Here is a 17,823-nt window from a genome sequence, read left to right on the forward strand (position 1 = left end):
CTATTTTGTATGTACCATTTATACTAACTCATATAAAATTGAGTTAGAAATGCGTGTGATTTCCACAAATTGATAAAAAATATTACATTTTTCGATCTTTTTATCAAATTGTAAAATATATTTTAAAAAAATACTAAAACAATTAAAAGGAATTTTATTGAAAAAAAGATTAAACTGAAATCTATTCTTAAATATACATTTTAGGCAAATTTGCAGAGAGTTGTATAACATATTTAATAATGTATGTCCAAAGCAACAAAAATTTAACGAAATAAATAAATTGTAATAATTCATTTTATATGTGTGATGTATAATTTCACTTTATGTTTTGAAATATAAACCATAGTAAGAATCTTATATGATTTTAATTTCGACTTTAAAATGAAAATTAAACTTTTAGATGACTTGATTGGGTTCTGTGACTGCTATTATATACATTTATTTTTATTTCTAATTTTTGTAAAAATCAATATAATATATTTTTGAAATACCTACAATTCTATATTACTTATACTGAAAATTCAGCCATAAATTCCCAACTAAACAGGCTTACCCTTTGGTTACCAGTCTAATTTCGTATTTCCCCTCTTGGCTCGTGTTCCCCGTGAGTCACGTCATCGGCGGCTCATCGCAAGTTCTCTTATCAAAACTTAATACAAACTTGCCGCTCCGCTGTCGATAAACTGTCGTACTTTCGGACAGTCTGCTAAAATGTTGGGCCGCGGTGGCAAGGTCGTTCGTCTGCTGCAAAGTTGAGGTTGCCTTTTTCATTTTTGGGCGCGCTCGGTGATTTTGTAATAAATGAATCCGTTGACCTTAGCATGTGAGGTTCTTAATCGATTTCGCCGATTTTGTGAACGATTTATTATAAACTTTCGCATATGATTGGGGTAAAGGACTAGGCGTTACATTTAATAAATGATGCTGCCACAAAGCCAGGCACTTTAAAATAATTTGCCAGTTCATGGGACCCCAAAAAAAAAATACCTGTCCCAGGAAATAAAGTGGACTCTTTGATGGGGCAACTACAAATTGCTCTAACTAAACAATTACCGTAGGTGTTAATGAAAAATTAACCCCCTGCCACCAAACTCGGAATTGATTAACCGGCTGACCACAGTTTGAACAAAAAGGAGCATAAAGTTTATGGCCAAAAAAAACTATCTCACAGTCACACCGAAAAAATGTATCGACGGAAGCGTCTCCAGCGGGCGATTTTTAGTGGCAATGTGTGGGTTTAGCTTTTAGTATGTGTGAGGGGCAGTTCATGTTCAATGCTGCAAATTATACGCGTTTTCGGCGACTGCGACGACTGCGAGTGCTTTTGGCCTGGTCCAAAATGATTGGCGTGCCAAAATGCTATAAATGCGCCGCCAGGCCAATTCAGTCACATTCATTCTCGTTGCGAGTTCACAGTGACAACAAGTCAGTTCGGCCCAACCCAATTAAGTCCACAAAAAAAAATGAACAAATTCGTAAGTGGAGTAGGAGATGGGATGCCCCCCAAAACTAACAAGTATCCTTTGGCCCACAGTTCGTCCTTGCCGTTGCCACTTTGGCCTGCGTTCAAGTTGGAGCTGATTCCTTTGATGCGGCAGCCGAGACGAGGGAGTACAAGAGCGATCTGAAGGAGGATGGCAGCTATGCCTATCAGTACCAGACCTCCAATGGAATCGCTGGTCAGGAGTCGGGCGTGGGCGGATACTATGCCAGCGGCTCCAATGCCTACTACGCCCCCGATGGCCAGCTGATCCAGCTGACCTACTCCGCCGATGCCAATGGATTCCATCCCGCCGGCGCCCATCTGCCCACCCCTCCCCCCATCCCGGCGGCCATCCTCAAGTCCCTGGAGTACATCCGCACCCATCCCCACCAGGAGTCGCGTCAGGGTCAGGGTCGATTCTAGACCACGTGGGGCAACCACATGTTGAGCGTTATTCGAGCTAGGCTTAAGTCATTTGCAAATAAACATCGTTTGAGTCTTCAAACATTTCCATAAACAAGTCGAAGTCGATGTTCAATTTGGATTAACAGTGCACAAATTAGGGCATTGCAAAAGATTAGCTAATTGGTTAATTCGCTGGCTTGGGATGTTTTTGCATTCGTAAGTTTCTCTAAATTTAAACTTAAGCATGTGTATTTTAATTTATACATAGGTGGGTATTTTAAAACTCTTATAACGGGCCCTTTTCTTTGCAAATTTATATAACGAAATACAAGAGCCACTCCCTGCAAATTACATTGCCTCAATTAAAACCTTTTTATTTCATTAATTATTTTTAAAGTTCCATTAATAAATGGTTTAACAAGACAGAGGAATTTACTAAAAATAAACTGTTTTTCGAAGTAAGGTAATAAATTTTTAAACAAATCAATATGTGAATATGAAATTGTTAATATATAAGCTAGTCAAATTCAATTTTGAATTTGAATAATTGGCGCCGATAAGTTCTTTGAAGTCAACGAGGGCTACATTTCCGGTTATCGTAAAACATTCACAGCGCATTGCCAGTCACTGCGAAGCACAGACAATGCATATATCGATATCTATCTTATCGTTACTCTAGTGAGCGGGAGTTTTAAAATTAGTGTAATTTATAACTTAATGAATAAAATATCATTTAGTTATTTTATATTTTAAGCACATAAGTAAACGGCGCTCTAGATTGTCAAGACAAAATTAACAAAAAATGTATATTTATAATATGCTAATAGCAGTTTTAATTCATTACAAAATTGATTGATTTTTTTTTTAAACACTTGCTTAACATTTTTTATCACCGGACAAAATTGTGTTTCCAACAATTGTAGCTGTTATTTAAACATAAATTGGCGCCTACTTGCTTGTTGCTGTATACTGATCGTAACTGTTAACAGCGGCTCTGTTATTTGGAGCTGGTTCGCGAAGCGGTTAGCAGAGCTCGACAGTGCTGTCCATTTGTCTATTTCTCAAACATTACTTTTGTTTTTCGAAAATAGTTTAATAGGCTTTGAAAGTTTTGTTTAATTAATTTGGAACTACAGTCATATGCAGAAAATACATAAGTGTCCAAATCATTCCTCACAGTACAACCTAAATTGTTGTTGTTAATATTTATATACATTTATAGATCAATCAATATGCCAAGTGCATATACAAAAAAATGACAAAATGATTTTTTAAAAATAAATAAAATTACGTATACGAAATTTTACGTATACGTATTATATACGTATACGTATACGACCACAAAATAATGCAATACGTATACGTATATAATACGTATATAATACGTATACGTATTGCATTATTTTGTGGTCAAATGGTAACGTGAATATTATGGCAGTTACTTAGTGAAAGTTTAATAAATTAAGTAAAAATTAAATTTAATTGGTTTTTTTATATGTAATTTAAGTATTTATTTGTCATTTTCTCTGACTTTTTTAAACGATCTGAACTGTCTTCAAAGTCGCCTCAGCACTGTCGCTCAGACAGAGGCGCGCGCAATCGTGCGCTCGGCGGAAAATCAAACCGCGCAAGCTCGCCGTTACTTCAGTCACTCGCGATCACTCGAACGAATCGGTTATCCGGCAGCAGGCAAAGGTGTTGTGAGGTGTTTTGTGGTGTTTTGTGTTGTTTCGAGTTGTTTTGAGCTGTTTTGAGCTGTTTTTTGAGAACTCCGCTGGCAGAGGCAAATGCAATTGCAAATGCAAAGTGCATGTGCAGCGGTCAGAATTCGCCATTTGCTGCCATAAGCCAGCTTGTTTGGCACTTATTTTGTTTTGGTTTTGATTTTCGATTTTCGATTTGAGTCTGCGCGACTTCGAGTTCTGTGCGCGTTGCATTTTCAATAAACGCGTTTGCTGTTGGCTTTTTGCACGCTGCGTGGGCGCCAATTCGTGTGGCTGTGTCTCGTGTGTGCATTAGCTAATGTGTTTGTATTGCTAATTAAATCGGCAGCCAAGTAGCAAAGGCAACCGCAAGTGGCAGCAACAAGAACCCCTGACAAAAGCGAAACAAAGTGCATTCGATAAGTACGATAAACGAAATCCATTCCCGATCCAAACCCGATCTGCACACCGAATTCAATTGGATCGACATCAGACAGGTGTTTTCCCCACATTGCCGCATTTCCATGGTGAGTTTTCCACGCGGCCACTATCAATACCATTTGACCAGCGGCCTATTAAGCGCTTTTGTTTGCCCATTAGCCGCGGTCAGCTGTGATAATATTTATTACCAATCGCCCCCAACACTTCACTCCATTTCAATGCAGCGCGGAAGGCGAACGCCACAAAACTAGATCAATTACGCGGAACCATAATGCTGATAAGACTTTGGCGCCCCTCTGAAACATCAGTAATGCACTTTTTCATTGAAACCCTAAACAAAATGTTCTACGCATAAACAAAAGCGATGATCGATTGCTTGTTTTTCAAATTGGAAAATTTAAATCATCTCAAAGAATCAAGAAAGTGTTCTTAATGGCACATAAAAAAACAGTTTAGGAAAAATCTTAAGTATTTTTTTCTTTAAAAAATGTTGTACTATTTTTCTTAAAACTAAGAAGAAATGTAGCATTTTGAATTTAAGTCCTTAAGAAGGAACAACTTTTCTATGATTCATAAATAAAAAATACAGTCTCTGCTAAATTTGTTATATTAAAACCTTAAGTTCCCAATTTTGTTTTTCTATAAGCTTAAAAAATTATATTGTTAATTATAAACTATTCCAAAAATCAACGTTGGATTGTGCTACTAAAGGTCCGTCGGTCAAATAAAACTAGAATTCATATTCATTCGGTTTATTTATCGTTTCTGCACTTTATTATTTAATCATACAAAAAAAACAAAATAAAACATGGGAAATAATAATATTTCCCTTAAGTTAACCCACTTACGAGTAACCTATAGCGAAGCCTATCTGTAATTACAAATACCCCACTTGTATGACGAAAATCGGCGGTAATCGCCAGACAAATAAACAATTAATTAACGCGAGCATAATGCGGCAATAACGACCATCTCCCGACGGAGCTCACCTTGCTGTTTAAATCTGGAAATCTTTAGCTCTTAAATGTGCTCGAATGAGCCGACGGTTTCGTTCGGTTCCACTTGGTTGCTCGGGGGAATTAGAAGCCGTGTTCTGATCTTTGCCGATACGAATCGGATTCGCCTTTTTTTTTTTTATGGGAGCCCAGGGCGTTTGGAAGAACAAGAACAAGTGGGGCGGCTACCTGCCTTTCGGATTCCGAGAAGTGTTTTCGGTCATGATATGCCCAATCCGAATCAAGGCGGTGTCCACCCCTTGAGGCCAAAGAAATCTCCGCCAACTCTTCAAAGCGCGGCGGCTTAATTCAAATTGATTTCATTTTTCGATTCGTTCGCTCTCCCTCTGTTTCTCGGTTTTTTGGCAAACAATTTGAAGTGTCAATTTGTGTTTATAAAACTAAAATTATTTATCAAGCACAGGCCATCGCATGTGGGCAGCGTAAACAGTTAAAAGAAGAAAAAACCAAGCACGCATATATATTTCGTTAATACAGAGGGAGAAATAAAGCTGCTTTTAAACCAAATAAACTTGATATTAATCAAATATTTAACTATATACATTTTTTATCGAAATGACTTGAAAAATTGTTTATATTTTTTCATAATTGGACAAAATTGCGATATCAAGTCTGAAGTGGTCTTATTATTTTGCTGTGCACTCGGATCAGTGTATATGTAGATATATATCGCGAATAGCACTGTTGGCTGGCTGCAAAGTCAATTGCCAAATATGGCGGACTTGTTTGTGTGTGGTTTAATGTCACACTCGAACACACACTAGCACACACACACTCACACACACCGGCGGAGATAAGTGTAACTCTCTGCCTGTCAATAGCTAAACTTTGAAAAAGGAAATTCAACTACTTGTTTCACCAAAAGTCGCTGAAATAGTCACCCAACATTGGCGCTTCGCTAGCTGCCTTTCCTTTGTCTCCGACAATAAATATTGAAATTAGCAAGCGTCCAAATAAATTTATTCTCTAATTGTTATCTAAGCTGCTTGGGGCCCTAAAAGGCATCCCACGTCCCAACCCGATCCGCGGATGAGTGTGCCGAACCACCCAAAACAGATTACAAAAGAGCTCAGCTGGCTTCAGCTGGTCCTCAACTGGAAATTCTCTGTGACTAATTGGCGGGGAGCTTGACTAATTGCATCCGAGTGAGGGATGGGCCATCAGGCAGTTAGTCAATAATTAAGTGTTCTAGTGATCTACAATACAACCTATTTGCGCAGGGAAAATCACTTCTGTTTTTATTGATTTACGATTTTTAATCCATTTCTGATTGTCTCTCTAATCTTAAACTTTCTGATTATATTCCACACTTCTAACGATTCGATAAGGTATTTTTTATTTATGCGAAAAATATTCCAAATAATCATAACCCAAATATTCAGCATTTTATGGTCAACAGCTAATCTTGATAAATTTGATCACTTAATTATATTTGTCTTGCTTTTCACCTCCCTGTCTTACAAATTCTTCCATGCTAATTAGTTTAAATATAACTTTCTTAATGAAATCGATTGAATTCCAACAGATTTTAAATAGCTCATTTATACTTTTATCCTGAAAATAACTACCTTCAAAATGGTAAAGTAAAAAGTTTAAATTAATTAAAATAATGTTTTTAATCAATTATTTTGTACATTTTCAAAAATGGTAAAATGTTTTCATAATGCTTATATGTAGTTTATTTATTTTAAAAAACGGAATCCCATTTGAAAATCTCTACGTGATTATGAAATTAAGTTAATATTTCATTAGTATCCCTAGTGATTTATCAATTTATCTTTCACATTTTTCCAAATTCCGTGGGCTTTTACGGCGAAGGGCATGTAGCACACTAAACCACTTCCAGCTTATGCAATATCGTTTCATTCTTTGCGTCAACGAGCCAAATGGAGAATACTAATAAAAATCGCGGCTCCCTCGCGTAATACGCTGGCCAACCTACGATCGAGCGACAATGTTCTTTGCATTGACGGCAGCTGCTGCCGCTTAGAAACTAACCAAACAGAAACAACAAAAAAGTTAAGCAGAAAAAATATAAAAAAAATATAAACAACAACCACGAAGTGCAGCCAACACCGATGCAGTGGCAGCCGCTTATTTAATATGCAAATGAGCGCATAAAGGCAATTCATTTGCAGGGAGAGCGAAGCCAAGATATTTGCTAAACAATAAGTAAAATGGCTGCGAAATGCGAGAATAATTGTTATTCCGCAGTTGACGGGAGGATGCGCAGTTGTCGCTTGGCAACCGCTTTTTGCAACTTTTTGCACTTTTTTGCGGTGTTTCATTCATATTCATTATAATTTTGTGAGCCAAGTCAACTGCCCACGCAAGCCAATGATTTGATGTGGCAATAAGCGATAATTATGCGAGCACAACGCGGCGTATGAGTAATTTGCGTTCGCAATTAGAAACAGGCGCCGACTTCGTCGACGTGCTGAAATGTTCAAATTGCAAGTATTAATCTCAAAGAATACAACTCTAACACAGACACAAAAGCACTGCAGCCACGAAAAGCCACCAGCAAAGCCACAAAAAGTAATAACAAATGCGGCCAGCAGCCAAGAACAAAAAAACAAAAAAAAGAACAAGCGACGAAGAAAAGAATCCAAGCAACTTGACAAATGCTGTGGGTGTTCGTGTTGTTGTGTGCCCACGTTTAAAATTAATAATAAAGTACACACTCAGTACACACAGTTGGGGCAACGAAAGAGTTGAATATTGAAAAAAGCCCATAAGAATTTTAGTGAAGCTGCTGGTTATTTTATTTCGTGTGCCTGGCATACGAAGCGGCGACAATAAACTTAAATGTGTAATAACTTTTAAGCAGTAGCATAAACAAAAGTCGAGAGCGGGGGTGTTTTGCTCCTCCGGTTAATGTGCTCATCAAATAGCCATAAATCAGCTCATTTAACATTTTTGAAAGAACTGAAAAGTCATTTCCGAATGAAATGGTGTAAGGTGTGGATGTTGTAAATAATAGTTTTTAGGATTTGAAAATACAGGAAGCTGAGAATTAAATGTGAATGGGACGAAGTTTTCCCCTTTGTTAGCTGAAAATTTGAATTAAAAAAGAAATCGCAACAAAGCCAAATTCGCCTTGCTCAGTTAAGTTCCCTATTTGGAAGTTCTCGCCTGGCCATTCAAAAGCAGCGAATAAGAAATCAAAGCCAGCGTGGCGTATGCGTAATGCGAAAGCCCAAAGACTGCAAACTACTGACTACTGACCCATCCAAAGGCAACCCACACACTCTCTGGCAAAATAGCCGAACAAAGGCGGATAGGAAATAACTAACCAGGTCCAACAACAATACTGATTACAAGCGGGCAGCCATCTACTATGCAAGTTGTTGTTGTTTTGTCCATTTAAGCCTTGCCAATTTTGGCAACTTGTCGACCACTTGGCGCTTCAACATCAGCGATCGAGAGATGAGAGCTTCGAGCTGCGAGCTCTCGACCGCCCATGCAATTTGTTTCCCATATTAATTTATCATTTATAAACGATTATTGTTATATAAATTAAATTGCGCGCCCAAAACAAATTAAACTAATAATAGGAAGCGTTTTTCACGCTTCGAACCGCTTAATGCCATTTTGGAGGAGTAGGAATCGTGGGGAACTGTGTAATTATTGACTTAGTCTTTGGCTTTGTGTGGAGCCGACAGCTGCAGATAATTCGTAGAATTTCCGATATGGGAAAGATATAGAGAGACGAGGAGGGTTCAGTTTGGCACTTCCGCCCCCCGATTAGCTGGCCCAGTTTGCTTTTTGGGCCACGCCACTTTCTAGCCATCCATTAGCCGAGTTCGCCAATATCTGCAAAACGGTTTGTAGGGCGGCTTTGTCCGAATTTGGCTGCAGAGTCGATTACCTTGGCCCGACTTGTCAACAGGTGAAATTTTTTATACGCCCGCCTAATTTGTTTTGCCTCGCCGTTTGCCATTTTTTTCTCTCTTTATTTTATCTGTTTTCTGCATAATTTGTCCATAATCACCGATCTCAGAAATTTGCATTCTCTGCGAGGACCGCAATACAGCAAATTCATAAAGCCCGAGACAAATAATGCGTCAATAAAATGTCAAGCGAACATCGAAGGTTGAGCAAACAATTGACGAACGGCGAAAATATTCATTATTTAATGTTATTACCCTCCCGCACAGGCAAACAAAAATCACATTAGTGTAAAGAACATTGTGAATCACGCAGGGTCACAAAGACTGTGTCACGGATGTTACGATCGATTAATGGGACTTGGGAAAATATTTGGATGCCTTGTGGATGGGGCTAATATCAATCAAGCTGATCTATGGAAACGTACTTGTTTGAACGATCCGATCGGGCCTTATTTGCTCGCCAATTATCGGCTAATAAAGACTCGTTTTGTGCACCACAAGTTGCATAATATAATATTCCCGCAGCAATGATCAATGGACAAGGGTGTAGCCGACATCGCATTGCTAATTCAGCTCATTTATTTTTGCCTACTTCTGAAGTTTTATTACCCTCGAACACGAGCATAAATATTTATTTGATTCGCCGGGGAAGAACGACATATGGTGGATTGGCTTTTGTCAGAGATTTCTGTCCAAGGTCGCTGGTTAATTCTGGGAACATCAGAGCTCTGCATTTGCGGATTCTTATTAAATTTTTGGTTAATTTACGAGCAGCATTCGATCGAAAGCGGAAATTCTCGGCTAATCGCAGCGACTGGCTTACAAAATAAACAGCTCTAGACGGCTAATCCCTCACTCAAGTCGAGTCAAGTGCCGCCCTGGGGTTTTATTTTGTATTTTGTGCTGCTTTCTGCGAGCAAAGTGTTTTCGACGGCGCCTTTGGGTTTGTGTTTGTCTGAGCTGCGGTTTCTCGTTGCGGTTTTCAACTGCCGCCTCAAAATTCTATTAAGGCCCGAAATCTGCTATTGATTTGCATCTATACGAGCGTGTGGATTGCCGGGCTCTTAAGTTTGGCATTTGCGGGAACTTGTTTCACCTACATTGTTTTACGTTTCCGCAGCTGCGTGTGCGGCTGAAAGTATCTCTGTATCTTTGTATCTCGTTCTCTGCCGGCTGTTCTGCCAACTTACTGTTCTTTCCACGGAGAAAAAATCGTTTTAAAGGCTAGATTTGGATCCGAATCTCTGGATTACACGGCTTAAAAGCCAACATACAGTTTTTTGTTTGCAAATAGCAGGGTTACTTTTTATTAATTGCTGTTTTTTACCTTTGTTTTATTGGGAATTAAAACATTCAGTTTGTAGAAGTTACATTTATTTTTGTATACATTTAAAGATCAAGAAAGTTGGTAATAAAGATTTTGTTTTTTATAAGCAGTTAACAAGTTAATAAGACAGTTTAAAATTTTCAAGAATTTTAATAAATTTGTAAACAAGTTTTAGGGTCTTAACCTAAGAAATGGCTGCAGTATTTTTTGTGTCCTGAATTTCTACACTCAGCGAAATTGCGAGCGACACAGGGACTTAATTCAATAAATAGTTGCAGTATTTTTTTGGTACTATGTCCTGGCTTTCTACACTCAGCGAAATAGCGCTCGCCACCAATGTGGCCCAAACAGCCCATCGGTCCAAGGTTCGTCGGAAGAAGCTCGTTTGAACTTTGCTACCAAAGCGAAAATCCCGGGCCAAAGCTGAACATTTTTGTTGTTATTATGCCGTGGGCCCATCAAAACACTGCCGCAGCCAATTACAAACCGATCAATCACATCGATCGTCCCCAAATGGGGTGGACCTTAGACCCCGGGGTGGCTCGCAATGTAACTGTGTGGCCCCGTCCGCTGCAACGGTAAATTACAATAATTTATGCGACCGCCTCGCTGGCATTACAATAACTCAAATAATAACAACACACGACCGTGGCTAATAAAGTGCTCGCCACTCGAAAAAGTGCGTAAACGCTGCTCAGCCATAAATCGTGGGAGACAAAGCAGAATGGCTCGGCCAATGCCAATGTGGCTGGGATAAGTCTTCCGAGGGGATTTGCGGGGCAAGCTCAGACGGCAACGACTCATAAATTCATTTGTTTTCATTAAGCAACAGTTTGCTGATTCGGGGATCGAGGATGGGGGTGTGGATAGAGGGGAGAAGGGAGAGGGGTAGGCCTCAGACAGGAAGGAAACAAGCTATCGAAACATGAATGCTCTTCAACTCGTGGGCGGGTAATTTTTGCAGCAATTCACATGCTGTCCAAACTTTGTAAATTTGTTTACTTAGGCCATTGTCTTTAAGCGTACATGTGAATAAAAGCGTTAAGACCTTATTTATATGCATTAGCAATTTAAAAACAAGAAAGGAAGCAGACTTCGGCAAGACGAAGTCAGCTGTAAAGAAAATAAAATATTCTGTATTTTAAGCCAAAATGAAGACAAATATTTTTAGAGAATTAAACCACCCTTATTTAGAGGTATGCCACTTTTAAATCGGACGTCTGTAAGAAAAGTTATGGGCTTTGAAGTGCAGGGGTTTAGTCACTTTTCAGCAAAGCCATTTTTTGAAAATTTGGAAAGGGGTTAGCTCATAAAAACGACGAAAAATCGACCCAAAAATAAAAAATAAATTGAGAACAGAGTTTTTTAAGGAATTAAGCCATAATCATTTTGAGGTATGCCACTTTGAAATCGGATCTCTACAAGAAAAGTTATTGTCTTAGAAGTGCAGGTTTTTGGTCACTTTTTGGCAAAGCTATTTTTCGAAAATTTGGAAAGGGGTTAGCTCATGAAAATAACGAAAAATCGACCCAAAAATACAAACCAAGATGAGTATACAGATTTTTAGAGAGTTAAACCACAATCATTTAGAGGTATGCCACTTTAAAATCGAATGTCTGTAAGTAAAGTTATGTGCTTAGAAATGCAGGTTTTTGGTCACTTTTTGGAAAAGCCATTTTTCGAAAATTTAAACGTAGATTTTTAACAAAGTAAAATCGTAATTAACTTATTCATTTATCTTACAAATTGTTAAGCTGCATTAACGAGGTAATGTGCTAACTACTAAGAATTCATAACGATAGTGTTGGCTAGGAATTTATGGGTCAGCATACCCAAAAAGAGGCAGTGTGGACTTGCCCAGCTGCCGCCTGTTCACAAATTGAGTTTGCCAATGCCCGGCACGTACGCGGATGTCCGTGCCCAATACCCATCCCAAATCCATATCCAATCCCAGTTCCCATGCCGCCTCTATTATCGAATGGCCAAAAACTCCCCCAAAAGTAATTAAGCACGCTGGATGGGCGTGCAATGGTCTTGAGTTTTGGAGTTGGAAGACGGGGGTAAATCGGGGAAAAACCCTAGCCTGAGGACTTGAGACCTATCAGCACAGCCATCGATCGTATGTGCTTTGTCAAATTGAAATTATGCACAGCCGATACAGCTGATCCTCAGCCAGACAGATGTAGAGATCACTCACTCGCTTATGTAATTGGAAATTTGCCCGGGGATTGGAGGAGATCGGATCGCGATGGATTGGATTGGATTGGAGGAGCATCAGGAGCAGGAGCAGGGAATTGGATTGGGAGCGCAGTCGTCAAGCGTCAAACCAAACGCTGACAATTGCAGACAGCTAATAACTTGGACGGGCAATGAGCGATGAGCGATGGGAAATGGCAAATTGCCGATCGACGATCGTCTAGACGATCTGCTCATGCAGACACTTCCTCGAGAGCCTGCTGTTCATGTAACAGCTTAAAAATAATTTGCACAAATAAATCAAAGTCATAAAATGCACGGAGCTCCGAGCAGTGAAGATCAGCCAGCGATCACCAATCACCACGCTCCGCTCTCCAACACTCCACGCCAATCCAATCCAATAGCAATAGCAATCCCAATCGCAATCGCAAAAATGTTGCAATGCCTAATGTTGCTGATTTTGCTTTTGCTATCGCATAAAAGAATTTAATGAAATTTAATGAAAAGCTACACGATGGCAGACACGACCGCTACATTTGCACTTTGTGGCAATCGCAATCGCCGTCGTTGTCTGCTGTGAATATGAATTTGTCTCTAGGACATTTTCGCAATTAATTGAATTATCGTCGTGAATGGCAAAAAGGCATCCAAAGATCGATCGTTGGGGTGCAATCAAATGCGATCCATGCGATCGCCAGATCGCCAGTCATGTGTTGTCTGTTCATACATATCTTTTATGGCATTTCGGATTGCGGTTGCAACTTGCAACTCGGCAGCTTTGCAAGAATATGGCATTAGCATGGCAAAACCGATCGACGGGGTGTGGCTGTTGCACTGCCAGTGGAATTGCGATGGCGAATCACTTGCCACAAACCACCACAAGCCGCACCGCACTGTAAGGTTAAAGCCAACCCGACAAGCCATTAAAATCAGCCACGCTCCATTAGAGCCACGACGCTGGCAGCGCTGTCAGCGTCATTTACGCCTAATTAAACAAATTATTGCATGTTTGATGCTCAGGGCGCTGCAAGTGGCAGCGTAAATTGCCTTTGATTCGATCGCGCATACGCCGTGTGGCCCCTGCCACGAAATCTCACAATGAAATCTTAATTGTGAGACAATGGCCGCAGCTAACGCAGCCCAGCCAAAGCGTTTACTATTTTATAAATAGCCCAAAGCGAGCAAAAAATCGCCAAGAAGACAATGCAACTGAAAAGCAAAGTTAATGCTGGCAAATATCAGGTTACAACTTACAAGTTCACGAGGCAACAATGAGCTGTAAATTGTCAGTGGTTCGTGGCGAATATGAAATACACTCGTGTTTTTGATGGATAATTTGTAAATTAGTATAAGTTGTAAAATATTTGTAAAACATTTCTTTAAAGTTATCGATGGGAAATAACCTTAAAAAATTTTACGAAATTTCTTGTTAATCAAAAAACGATCTTGAACTCATATTAAATCTCTGTAATTTATTTTACATTTCACATTTTATATTTCAATTACAATTTCAGCTCTATATATTAAAAAAAATAGTTTTCTTAGACTTTTTTTTTTTGGTATTTCACATAATGAAAACCAATATATTTGTTTTTTGAATATGACTTTTTTGAGCAGTTTGATTTAATAGGACTACAGTTAATTAGTACTTAGCTCTTAGTATTATTTTATTTTAATTTTTTTTCCTACACCTTAAATGATTCCCTTGTTAAATATTGGCATAAAGAATGCAATATTGGTATACCTTTTCCGGCCTGTCACTGCCACTCAGTGGTAAACAACAAAGGCAAACCTGCGGCGCTGTGGGCGATGCGGCTGCCTGGAGATCTGTGGATGTGCATACGTGTATCTCTTTTTCAGCTGCCTCATAAGCTGCCCAATCTGTCTCGGTCTGTGCCCCAAAAAAAGCAACAACGGCCCCCAAACATTGACCAGCGAATTCGCCAGTCACGTGGTGTGGCCTGTGCCGCTCAAGAAATGGGAGCAAGCCACGCTGGTTTTATATTTACGATTATGTATTTATTTTGATGTCCAATGCAATGTAGTTCAAGTTCGAGTTGGCGCTGTGAGGATCGTTGGGATTGGGATTGGGATTTAAGCGAATTGCGCAAGCGCAGCGGTCGAAAGGTAAAAGTAACGAAGGTGCCTTTGCCTGGCCTTTAATCTCCGCGTGGTCATGCGATTGTGAGTCTATCTAACTGTCTGTCTGTCTGTCTGTCAGAACAGCGCTTTTCACGCTTGTCACCTGATATCTCTTTTCCCCCTTCGACACTTAATTTATGCAGCCAGTGCGAGCTTTGTTTAACTTTGTTGTTCTAGCGATAGTCAAGTGCAGCTGCTCGGGATAGATCTGCAAAATGTTGAACTTACATAAATGGCAACTGGTTGCCTAACACTAAATGTAGTTTGCTGCAGAGAGAACAAATTTCACTTAAATTAAAAACTTCATTTTGTATATTATTAAATTACTAATAACTCTAAATTGGTACCAACCTTTGAAATATAATATATAGCTATTAAATCCAAAGTGATGAACAAATAAAATATGTACAAAGATAAAGACTGCTTATAAAATAAATGCCAGCAAAATATTTGAGTGTATTCTTTTGTTTTTTCAAAATTTCAAAATAAAACATTATTGTATAAAAAAATATAATATATCACTTCATTTTGTGCCAATGTAGTTTATCAATTGAATTGATGACGACGAATTTCTCCCTCTGTGACTCACTGCCGCCATTTGTGGGCGACCCAATGACAAACAAAGTCAGAAATATAAAGGCGATAAACTCGCCTAATCTGGCTGGCTAAATATAGTAACAAGATATATCGATAAGCCATGTATGATGTACGAGTATTCCATGCGGAAGTTCGAGCTCAGATGCCGCAAACCACAAAAACTATGAGCCGTGATCCAAACAAATGTTTGTGAAGGACAAATGCAGATACCACGCAAAAAAAAAAAACTGTGGCAAGAATCGCACCCAAATCGCAGCAAAGCCAAACCAGCTGAGCTGCTCCCCAAAAGCCAAGAAGCTGACTAATCATTTAAGCGCGAGTTTCGGCTCTATGAATGAAGTGAGGAAAACAATTCCAGCCCACACACATGGTCTCTATGATGGAAACTGAAAAAAAGAGCTGAAAGGCTGAAAACTTGAAATGCGGCAGCGGCGGCAACTGAAACCACAAGTCAATGTCAACGCGGTGGCAGCAGCATCCAAATTCATCCGAGCGGCATATGCAGCCTGCATATGGCCAACACTTTTCAAATGAATCAGAGATGCACAGAAAAAATATTTAAAAATTTAAATAATATTTAAATATTTTTATAACAAAATCAGTAATGATTTAAAAGAATTAAAGAATTTGAATGGCTAAAATATATAAATTATATGTATTCCATTTAGATATTAAATATGGCAACTTAAACTCCAATTTGATCTCAATTTTATTTGCTGTGTAGCCATTTGAGTTTGGGCCAAAGTATGTAGGTTTCCGTGGCTCACTTCTTTTGTGTGTCTTATGCTTTGTGCTCATTGTTTGCAGCTTTGTGTCTGTTTGAACTTTTGTATTTTGACAATTCAAAGTTAAGGTCAACAAGGGATTTGAAATGCTGCAGTGGTGCATTGAACCTTTTTGGCCAGCGATCTCAGCATAATTAGCGCTCATTGTCGATTGGCCCTGAGTGCCGAAGTTGGCATGTCGGGTAATTTTTTTTTGAAATATTTTTTGGGGCACTCAAGTGGACATTGACCACTTTACACGTACATTTGTTTGTCTCACATTTTGTTATTCATTTTTTTGGGCACCTGTAAATGCGGCCAAACTTGTTGCATGTTTTTTTTGGGGTGGCTGTCATAAGCGTTTGAACATATTTATGCACTTTGGTGGCCGTAGAATTTCCAGCACCTGGAACCAACGACCAGCTGCATGCGAACAGTCGAAATCCATGACCCACCATAAATAAAACTTTCGCTTTTCCATTGTGTAAATGAGCGTGAAAATTGTCCATTAGCGCCTTATATTTTATAGGCTTACAACACAGCCCAGACTTAATTCCTGAATCGCCAACCTGTTCGCTTTATTTTCACACTTTGCGGCGCTTGCGCAAAGTTTCCCAAAAAGAAATTCGAAAACGAAAGCCCTAAAAACAATAGAAAATTTTCCAATTCAGCGGCTTTTGACACATTTGATGGGTTTTTCATAAGGTTCCAAGTGCACGGCTCCGTCATTGCCAGTTGAGTCTATTTAACCCGAAAGTCTGTGGGACTGTTCATAAATTCTCATCAATGGCAAACAGAGTTGGGGGAGTTCCCCAGTGTTTATTCCCCAAAATGTGACACTGCCCGCGTTTGCTGTCAGATGTCAACTAGCGCCACGCGGCGATCTCAATGAAGCCCAATCAAGAAAGTCACGGATAATCTCCCTTTTTTAAATGAGAAGAGGGCCTTTGAAAAGAATGGATATTAATATAAATATAACATTTCACTTTGAAGAGGGAAGACTACTTGTATGGCTTGAACTTTTATTTAAACAAATTTAAAATATAGTTTTATAACGCATTTTAAACAACAGAGACATCAAAATTCAGAGAAAAACCATTATAGGTACTTATACACAATTATACAATTCTTAAATTTACATAATACAGAATTACATAAATATATCTGTAAGGAATCATAGGTTACTAAATATGGTTCATCGATAAATACGTGATTGTTTCTTCTGTAAATATTATTATTATTACAAGCTACAATAAGTACCTTTTGTTTTCTTTAAAGCTGAAGAAGATAAATCTGGTGAGTTACAAAATTTAAGAAAACATCCCATTCACAGCTCAATCTCTATCCAAATAGAATCATCTAGTTTCAAACGAACTCTGTCTGTGGGGTCTTTGTGGTTTTGCGGTCGAATTTTGTCGTAGTGGTCATCATCAAAATGCAAAACCTACGCACTATTTTACTAATTTTTCGTCTGTTTTCTGGTCCGTGGGCTGCATTTTATTTATTTTCGTAGTCAAACGTTCTTTGTTGACCATACAAAACCGACGAACGAAATCATTAAAGTTATTTGCTTTGTTGTGGCTCTTGAATTTGGCTGCTGAACGCCCACGAATCTGAATCGGAATCTGAATCTCAGTCTGAAGTGGATGAGGTTGTCCAGTTGCCCAGTTGGCCAGCTGGTTTTTAGCAGCTGGAACAGTGATTACCTTACCTCAGCGGCTAATTGGCGAATTAAGTCAAGTGAGTGCAAATGAGGCGTACTCGGCCACGCCCTAATTGCTCAATTTGCGACGCCTTCGAGTTGTTGCGGCGACCTTCGTTGCATCTGCCACTTAAACTTGACATATAACCGAAAA

General features: G+C 39.0%; 2 protein-coding genes across 2 annotated transcripts in view; both read left to right on the forward strand.

Moving 5' to 3' along the window:
- Window positions 1-1,395: 1,395 nt before the first annotated feature.
- LOC108042036 (pupal cuticle protein Edg-78E) lies at window positions 1,396-1,935 on the forward strand. Its single transcript, XM_017120149.2, has 2 exons — window positions 1,396-1,475; window positions 1,535-1,935. Exons 1-2 carry the CDS (start codon window positions 1,464-1,466, stop codon window positions 1,904-1,906), a joined length of 384 nt encoding a protein of 127 aa, XP_016975638.2. The 5' UTR covers window positions 1,396-1,463; the 3' UTR covers window positions 1,907-1,935.
- Window positions 1,936-3,554: 1,619 nt separating this feature from the next.
- Window positions 3,555-17,823, forward strand: part of LOC108050071 (formin-J) — a 34,507-nt gene continuing 20,238 nt past the window's right edge. The window contains exon 1 of the mRNA XM_044457650.1: window positions 3,555-4,118. The gene's annotated coding sequence lies outside the window, so the exon portion shown is untranslated. The remainder of the gene's footprint in view (window positions 4,119-17,823) is intronic.

This window comes from Drosophila rhopaloa, unplaced genomic scaffold, assembly GCF_018152115.1.
Source record: "Drosophila rhopaloa isolate 14029-0021.01 unplaced genomic scaffold, ASM1815211v1 contig_163, whole genome shotgun sequence".
Taxonomy (NCBI): Eukaryota; Metazoa; Arthropoda; class Insecta; order Diptera; family Drosophilidae; genus Drosophila; species Drosophila rhopaloa.